Source organism: Copadichromis virginalis, linkage group LG10, assembly GCF_057382275.1.
Source record: "Copadichromis virginalis isolate Kocher_CV1m ecotype Utaka linkage group LG10, C_Virginalis_male_GT1.1, whole genome shotgun sequence".
Taxonomy (NCBI): Eukaryota; Metazoa; Chordata; class Actinopteri; order Cichliformes; family Cichlidae; genus Copadichromis; species Copadichromis virginalis.
In genome coordinates this window covers 24,773,508-24,783,359 of record NC_140627.1, presented here as the reverse complement: position 1 = coordinate 24,783,359, position 9,852 = coordinate 24,773,508, and the positions used below count along the sequence as shown (strand labels likewise).

At 39.1% G+C, this 9,852-nt stretch overlaps 1 protein-coding gene across 1 annotated transcript; it reads right to left on the bottom strand.

Annotated features, from left to right (window-relative positions):
* Positions 1-2,391: 2,391 nt before the first annotated feature.
* Positions 2,392-6,179, bottom strand: LOC146700533 (uncharacterized). The gene is made up of 6 exons (XM_085470783.1): positions 6,091-6,179; positions 5,475-5,640; positions 4,017-4,508; positions 3,813-3,880; positions 3,259-3,302; positions 2,392-2,533 (listed from the first exon to the last, which is right to left on the bottom strand). The coding sequence occupies exons 2-6, from the start codon at positions 5,509-5,511 to the stop codon at positions 2,482-2,484; spliced, it is 693 nt and encodes a 230-aa protein (XP_085326909.1). The 5' UTR covers positions 5,512-5,640; positions 6,091-6,179; the 3' UTR covers positions 2,392-2,481.
* Positions 6,180-9,852: the final 3,673 nt, after the last annotated feature.

Sequence of the window (9,852 nt, the reverse complement as noted above, 5' to 3'; positions counted from 1 at the left end):
TGGTGTGTTTGTTAAGAAGCATGCCAGCACACTGGTGAACTGACAGTCCCAGAATGCACCCAAGCCATTGACTCGCCCCAGAGCAAATGAAATTGCTTATCTAGAAAGACAACCGTCATCAAAGAAGAAGTAAAAGAGTAGGGAAAAAAATGGTAAGGGAAGGTACTGTGGGGTAGGAAAGAAAGGCCAGAGCTGTGCAAAATGACCTCCAGCAGGCCACAAATGTGCACGTCCGCTCAAACGGTCAGAAATGGACTCCATGAGGGTGGTATGAGGGCCCGACGTCCACAGGTGGGGTTGTGCTTACAGCCCAACACAGTGCCGTATGTTTGGCATTTGCCAGACAACACAAAGATTGGCAACTTTGCCACTGGCGGCCTGTGCTCCTCACAGATGAAAGCAGGTTCACACTGAGCACTTGTGACAGTCTGGAGACGCTGTGGAGAACCTTCTGCTTCCTGCAACATCCTCCAGCATGAGTTTGGCAGTGGGTCCGTTTTGGTGTGGGGTGGCATTTCTTTGGGGAGCAGCACAGCCCTCCATGTGTTCGGCAGAGGTAGCCTGACTGCCATTAGGTACTGAGATGAGATCCTCAGACCCCTTGTGAGACCATATGCTGGTGCGGTTGGCCCCGGGTTCCTCCTAATGCAAGACAATCCTAGACCTCATGTGGCTGGAGTGTGTCAGCAGTTCCTGCAAGACGAAGGCATTGATGCTGTGGACTGGCCCGCCCATTCCCCAGAACTGAATCCAATTGAGGACATCTGGGACATTATGTCTCGCTCCATCCACCAACTGCACCACAAAATGTCCAGGAGTGGGCAGATGCTTTAGTCCTGGAGTCTGGGAGGAGATCCATCAGGAGAGCATCTGCCACTTCATCAGGAGCATGCCCAGGTGTTGTAGGGAGGTCATACAGGCATGTGGAGGCCACACAGACTAGTGAGCCTCATTTTGACATGTTTTGAGGACATTACATAAAACCAGATTAATGATTCTGTATTGCATTGATCAAGGAACCAACCCAATAGGAGCTAAAGGAATCCTCTTGACATTACTTCACTCAGTAAGTTTATACTATGTTTAATGTGCATTTTCTTCATCAGTTTAGAACATAACATGTTAGCGCTCCCTGGTCCTTTTTGGAGACAGATCCTGAGACAGCAGGCAGCTATGGAGAACTCGTGTCAGCTGTGGTAATTAAGGAATACTTTGATTTAATATTGATTTCATGACAACTATCCTCTGGCACATATTCCTGGATATATATAATGACATAAGTAAACTCCCATTTTAGAATCATTGCCTTCTTTGATCTGACTTATTGCCTCAGACTTTGGCCCTGTGTCCCCAAAAGTATAGAAAATCCATGACACTGAGTAAGAGGCCTTTATCATGTTATAAGTGAGAGAGTTTGGTGTAACAGTGGTTGAACATGCCAAATCAATCCACAACATACTGCCATTCCCCAGCTGTAACCTGCATATGCATCAAACCAAAATCCAGTATCATAGCCACAAAAAAGACATAAAGATTAGGTTAAAAGGGTTGTCTCATTTTGCCAGATAGCTTCATCCCAAAAAAGATAAACATTCTTCAAAAACAAAAGTTTGTGAATATTTGCTGTATTGCCAGGCCTAAACCAACCTGTTAAACTTATCAAATTATTGTCATAGATACAAACCTATTGATTGAAACAGAATAATCCATTGAAGCCTCCATCATCATCCACAATCACTGTTACTGTTCAGATTATTTTATCTCTGTTTTCCTCTAGAATGTTTTGAAAATCAGCATTTGATCAACAGACTTTTTAAAAGTTTATTTTGATCCTATTGTTTACGTGTGTAATTGCATTTTTATTGAAATTATGACAGGAAAACCCTCAATCAAATTGTATCTTTGATATCTAATAATAATATTAACAATAATGTTACATATGTAATATGTACACAATAATATTGTGCAAACAAACAAGAAAAATAGCAAAAAATGTCAATTTTTTTTAATACCCTGTATATAAAGACCACATATGACCACAACTCCAAATGTGCAATTGTCACTGCATCTAAACATGACATATTACAAAAAGGTAGAAACATATAATATACAATATGTTCTGAAGCTGGTACTGGTGCAGTTAACTTTGCTTTAGGCTCCCATACACAGTAGGTGTTACTTACTATACGTGCAGTGCAGTATTACTTTACCTTGTAATATGTTATAATAAGCAAGTCACTTCTATATTTATGAGGATGTAGACAATAATGTTGGCTGATATGTAAAACTATGAGATGTCGAGTGCAGGGAAGATATTATTGATCGATCAGATTCATGAATATGTTAGGTACTTAAGCCACAATTAGAGAGTGAAACAGAGACTGACACTGGTTGAAATGTATAGTAAATATTTTATTTTGAACTTTTATGCTGAACTACAAGCTGTGAACTGTGCGATCTCTGCGACCTGTGGTGCCTGGTTTACTGTGTGTAAAACTGCGCAGGTTCCCATGTGTCATCCCACACTTTGCCACTGTCAGGAGAAAAACATAACAAACAACAACGACAACCACACACAAAATAGGACAATTTAGGTTGTGACATATGACAATTTTTTAGGATGAAATATCTTCTATATTCATGTCATGCTTTATACACCTTCATTGTAATATAAATTAATCAAATCAAGTCAGAGAGTATTAATATATGTAGTAGATGTCAAGCAGGACCACAGCAGCAGCCACGATCCATTGGAACCTGCTGGATGAGAGAGCACAGAAACTCCAGGGAAGAAGTTTAGTTAGTAATATGCATGAACTGCATTACTGAGACATGTATGTTTACAGATGGTGGTGAGGGAGAGGGGGAGAGTTTTCAGTAAAAGGAGACGTGACTGCATCTTCAACCAATACTGAGCCTGCATAACCCTGAAAGAGACAGAGAGAGAGGGGGGGGACACTAACCCCCAGCAGTCTGGTCCTATTACAGCATAACTAAGGGCTGAGCTGAACCAGCCCCAACTATAAGCTCTATAAAGAAGTCTTATGCCTACTCTTAAAAGTGTTGACCATGTCCACCTCCAAAACTCATAATGGACTTTGGAGGTGGACAGCTATCAAGCTCCTCACAGAAGAGGAGCTCGATAGCTAAAAGCTCCCAATTTACTTTAGTCCAAATACATGAATTCAAATTGAGTTGATAACTATTTATCAACAATATGAATGTCTGTTCCCGTCCAACAAAGTTGTTACTACATACCATGTTGAGCAAGGCTTCCACTTGACTTTAACTTCTTCTTTTTCCTGAAAAACATGATATAAACAAACAATTAATTAAGAAAGACATGCAAGTTGCATACAAAAAGGAGCTTATAAACATTTGTGTACTATTGAATGGCTCAATATATTATACAATTAGTTTACAAAAACATAAGAACCACTACAATGCTTGTACTGCCAGCATCGAGTGCATGTCAGCAAAGCAACACTGCTTACATTGTGGCTCACAAGCAAAACTAACTGAAGCAGATGTTACTGAATGGGAAGGAGCACCTCCACATCAATCACTCCTTCTGAGCATGATGTCAGGAGGACTTTAAAGAACGTAAACATCAGGAAGGCAGCATGACCAGGTCGTATCAGGTGGTCTGTTCTTATTTAATGTCCTATTTGGAGTGAAATCCTGACTCAGTGGCTGAATTAGTGTAGATTCATCAAATACAAAAGCTTATGGATATTCAGTCAGGCACAGTTCAAATCCGGGAAGTCCAAAGACGCAAACAAATCTGCACAACAGCAGGCTAAATTACTTACATTTACAACTCTCCTGTCTACTATCTCTTCATATTTGAAAATCTTCTGTGTACGGTGTTTTCGGCATTCTGAAAAATAACAAATGAAATATTTACATGAGTTCTGTAAAACTGGAAAAAATGCAAAAATTAAGAAAAAGAAATCTTAACAAACTTAACGAACATGTCATGTGTTTCGTACATTTACAATACCATAACGTCTAACCTTTCCTTGTCCTTTTTTTGTTTGGGACATCCGAGGTGTACACCATAGAAATTGAGGGAGATGCAGGATGTGGAGATGGAGAGGAGGATGCAGGAGAAAGCAGAGATGAAGAGGAGGATGCAGGAGGAAGCAGAGATGGAGAGGAGGATGCAGGAGGAAGCAGAGATGGAGAGGAGGATGCAGGATGAAGCAGAGATGGAGAGGAGGATGCAGGAGAAAGCAGAGACAGAGAGGAATATGCAGGAGGAAGCAGAGATGGAGAGGAGGATGCAGGAGGAAGCAGAGATGGAGAGGAGGATGCAGGAGGAAGCAGAGATGAAGAGGAGGATGCAGGAGGCTGACAGAGGGAAGATGTTGGTACAGGCTCTAAATGAAGAATAAATTCCTCGTTTAGAGCCTCTGGGTCTGGGACTGATCCAGCATCGACACTGTCAGCAGAGGATGGTCCAGCTGCTGGTGTAGAACTTTTAGCAGGAGGTGAAGCTTGTAATTCTGAAAAATTTTAAATATTAAACATTCATTAAAATGGGTTGAAAAAATGTACAGTACACATAAACACATAATAAGTAGTGATTTGCATGTTTTCAGTTAAGTTTTTACTAAAGATACAACTGGTAAATATTGGCATCAAATAAGTCATCTCGCACACTCACTGACCCAAATAATTCAGTACAAGTGCCCTCTAGGGTAGTGTGACATCTGTAGTGCTTTTCTACATTGTACATTAAAAAATTAATGAGTGTGACTATAAATCCAGATAGATAATGACTTTTTCCTCTGATGACACTACTTTCCTGACTTTGTAGTGAATAACATTTGACACTTCAAGCTAGTACTGTGACTTAGGAGTTTTGTACAATGGTGATGCTAACTACCTCAGGGAGGTAATCAGGTAACCTCTTAAGAAGTATATAAGTTATTTAAGAATCTTGGTGTTCATATTGGTAACATTATATAACATTTGTTATACTAGAAAGTCTCGAAGAGAATTATCAGGTCTGGTTTTCGTGAAGATTTTTAAAATTACATTTGTATATACATGAATGTGAAAGACCATACTATACACACACACATACAAAATTGTTCAGGTGGGTAACACCAGAGGTTCAGTATGGCTAGCTTTGGTGATGTGACCGACACATGGGGAGGTAATAAGGCAGATATAACACTATTTTCATGTTAGCAACAGGACATGTAGGGCAGCTGTCACCTCACAGCAAGAAGGTTACTGGTCTGAACCTTGGCTGAATAATAGAATAGAACAGAATAGAGTAGAGTAGAACAGAATAGCTGGTGACTGTTAACTATCCTCATCCTCACCATCTTGTTTGTCTCTATGTACCCCGTGATGATCTGCCTTCTTATCTAGGGTGTACCATGAGTATCACCCAAAGACAGCTAGGATAGGCTACCTGATAAGGACACCTGGTTACAGATAATGGACAAAGCATATCTTACTTCTCAGAAGGTGTTCATAAAGCTTCCTCATCTTCATGAGGATGTCACGTGCAGCACCTTCCGCTGGTTCGATCTGAGTGATCACGTCCCCTACTATACGGCCCTTACGGTCAAACTGTCCAAGAAACAGAATTGGTTGGTAGCCCAGGGCATGTAGCTTTGAAACCTGCAAGAACAACAAAGAAAAACATGCAGCCAGTCTTTCATGTAAGCAAATTGATGTATAACAAACCTTTAAGTTTCACATCTTTGTTGTTTTATTGTTGTCGATAGTTAAAAAGTATTTATGGTGACCAAACCTGTAAATGTATGATAAAATCCATCTTGAAATGTTTTGTCTCTCAGTTAATAGCCGATTAAATTAAAAATCAGAAGTAGCTTGAATAAAAATAGTTTTTAACAAGTTTTTTCTAGTTGGATGTCTTTAGTGTGATGATGTTATTCTGATGTGAATAACTTTTTTATTTATGCTCTTTTATAAATTAATATTTTATGTGTATATACATGTCTTGTTAGTTTCTTACTTCATGATATACAAGAAAACATTGACAACTGTGATTAATAAAGAATTGTCTACCAGACCAACCACTTATTAGATCAGAACTTTTAAACTTACTGACAACTGGGCTGAATTAACCACCCTGCTCGCATTTCTGTTTTTTTTAACAGAGGCAGCCCAGTTACTGTTTTTAAACTGTTCTTGTTTTTTTTTTCAATCCCTCCTTTAGGTTCAGGCTGCCCAGACATCCACTGCATGTCTTCCTGTTGCAGGTGTTTGGGGCCTGACAGGAAGGGCATGGTTTGGTTTTTGGCTTTGTCATTTCTGCAAATGAAAATGGAACATGTAGGGATTATTTCAGGTCTGTTTTGGTGAAACGATTACAAAAATAATTTATGACCAAAGAAATAACTTATATTACGAGGCAGTATTACACCATATTTAGAAAAAAAAATCAATTACGAGATTAAAGTCATTAATATTGAGTTAATTACGTGAATAGGGTTAAAAAAAAACCTGAATTGATTACAGAAAAGATACATTGCTAAAATAGAGCAGTACTAACATTAGCTGGGTGGCCAAGCAAGTGTCTTACACATGAGAATACATCACAAAAAAATTTAAATAAACTTTTGCAGAAGTAGTTCTCTTGGTACACAGACTGCTCTGTGAAAACATTTCAAGTTTAATATCAGTTTAATATCACTGAAATTAATATTTCAGTGAACATGCAAATTACCCACAGTTTATCACAACTTACTTAGCTAGGATCTGCCTCGTGTCCAGTCGAAAACTTCGCTGCAGGACCGTGAGTTGAAAGATACATTTACTACGACTCCCAAGATGCATTGCAGTAAAAACCATCCAATCGCCTTGCTTAAGATCTGTTGACGTGTCGCTAAAGGCGCGCTGTAGATAAATATTGCAATTTGTAAAAAATAAAATACTACAATTTGCATTTTTTAATTACATAATTAAACACTGGGCCAGTTTAATTTCGTATTATCGCTGGTTATTATTTTAGAGTAAATAAAGGAATAACGGGTAGCACCAAGCTGTTGTCATCTTCATTTCCATAGCGACGGCGGTTGAGGATTATGGGTAGTGTGCAGTTACGGGATTAGTGCGTCTGCGTAAATTGGTCTGATTGGTTGGAGCCGAGCGCATCCAAAACTAGCAGGAGTGGTGAATGAATCTATAAATGTGTTTTACGTGTGAAATGAAAATAATAAACCTAACGAAGGATTATGTACGTTAAATCTGCGCACTTTCAGATCGTGAATCAGTTTGGAAAACACTGTGTGATGGCCACAACATGAAGCGATTTTATTGTTGAATTATCAGTGATACTTTCGTGTTTTTGTTGAGAAATGTTAACGATGTCATTAAAAGAAAGCATTAAATTAGGGAGAAAAACCCGTTCGCGGAGAGGGTCCCCGGTTCTCCAGTTAGATTGTGCTTCACGGCGTCATGTTTCGCCGTGACGGGGTTATTATTGGAGTAAATGGATGGCTGGAGCCTCTGCTCGAAGCGTCTCTGATCACCGCGAGCGGGTTCATATTGGAATGAATTGACAACCCACAGCGTCACATAAAAACGTGGAAGGGTACCTTAGGCGTCAGCATGAGAAGTTAAGGGACGTGACAAATCGTCATTATTTTACGCGTTGGGAGTGAGAACGGGTTGTCCTAGAACAGGGGTGTCACACGTATCGGCCCACGAGATAATTTCATGTTAGTTATTAATGACACGTCAGTACGTGGGAGCCGAAACTTCAGCCCTGCCAAGAACCCATGCAGGCAGGGGGACTTTCTTTTGATCACAATCACGATTTAAATGCAAGCATGTCAGGAAAGAAACTAACGAATTTTTAAAGAGTAGCATCCGACTGCATTACAATGATATTGGAGACTGCTGAGTGCCAAATTTGTAAAATTATATAATGCTTTTAAGTGTATTTTCAGGAGTTTTACAGCTTTTTCCAGTGATAACCCCCCCCCTTATGGTCTTTCATACGACAGTGGCACCGGTACCGGGGCGAAAGCGAGAACATCTGGTTTAACGAGATGTACCACCAGAGCTGTTATTTACACATAGACGTGTGTGGTATTCACAGAAATGTCTCAATCTCATTTAAAAACCCACAAAAACATTTCAACAACAACCAAACAGCTAAAATAGCAAACGATCCCTCCGTTCTCCCTCTGGCAGGGCCGACATCTCACAGAGTCGGAAACTACAAATTTTGTCCCCCTCTGACCAAAGTTCTCTGAGCAGCAAAAAAAGACATTTGGAAAAGGTTGTCATGAACTTTGTACCTTTGCTGTGTTGCTTCCACCACGATAAAATCGCACTTCCTGCATGCCTCTGTCTCTCAGAGTGCTTCGAGACTTGTTTCTCATCAAAAATGGATGGCTTATTACTCACCAGTCTACCGTTGTGTACAGTGTTGTCAGCCACTGTTTTCCACTGACCAAATAAATGACCTCTGGCAAGAGGCCTATTCAGTACTGAAATTTAAACTTTCATAAAATATGCCATATTGCAAAACGCTTAGCTATTAAGAAAAACTTTGTGAAAAGAGATAAGTTTCTGTTTTTTACTTTTTACTGTAGAAATTTCAGTTTTATTGCTACTGTTAAAACAAAACAAAAAAGGCAATGAGCTACCAGAACATTTTCTGTAATTTTACACATTTATTTCTAAGAATTTAAAATGAGTAGTGCTAGTGGAGTTTCACTGGATCAAAGTGGGCTGTATGTGCCCGCCGTGTAAAAGGAATTTGACACCCCTGTCCTAGAGGAAGAAACCGAGAAGGGCTGTGGAAATATTAACAATGATTACATTCAATTCAGTATTTTATTTTAAATGTAAATCTGGCTAGAGATGATCAGACTCTAGAGTTCACCATGTGTCATGTTTTTCTTTTCTTTTTTACAGGGTTTTCCTGCACTCAACACTGTGTCACATATCCAAAAGGCCAATAAGAGCAGCTTTATTATTAATGTCCAATCCATCATCTGTGGCAATTCACGAGCAATGTAATTTGAACAGGTTAGAGTTTTTGCAAGTGGACTTGAGGGACATTATTTTCACATTTAGTAGGTGAAATTAATATTGCACGAGGACAAAATCATTTCAAATTCAGTTCCCAGCAGCTTCAGTTACTCCTTCAGCCTGGCCGTGCATTCCAATGAATGCAAGTAAAAGTGACTCTGTTAAAGCTATTTGACAGTAAACTGAATCTTATTTAGGTCAGTGGAACAAAGCAGTTGTGTTACTGTATACATGCACGAACTCATTTGAGAACAATAGGAGAAAGCATCTGGTATGTAATAGTCTGTAGGAAGGAAGAAGCACTACAAATTTTTAAGTAAAAGAAAGGTAATATTGTATCCATATGTCCTATAAAAAAAAAATAATACTCACTAAAAAGTGGCATTTCTTTTTCTATGAAATTAAGGGTGAGCAAGCATGACATATAACACGCTGTTATATTCTTTGCTTTTTATGAAGGGGAAAGGATCCATACATTTTCCAGGACAGCGGCGAATTCCTGCTCTGTGTGTGTAAGCGTTATTGTCTTGTGTTATTTGTGGGTGTGTATCTCGTGTGTGTCAACTGTACTGTGCTTTCATTTTCTTCCAATAAAATAAAATGTTTTCACTGATACAAAAAATTTTAAATGAAAAGGAATAAAAACTGCTTTCTCCCATCAAAAATTGCCGTGGCAATGCCACCACCTGATATTTTAATAAGTGGGTATTCAGGTGAAAAACATGTTATCTAACTAAACCTACCTATAACAGTAGTTGCAATAAAATGTGATTTATTCCTCTTTGTTAAAAGGTACTTGTCTGACTGCTGGGGCTTGAAGTT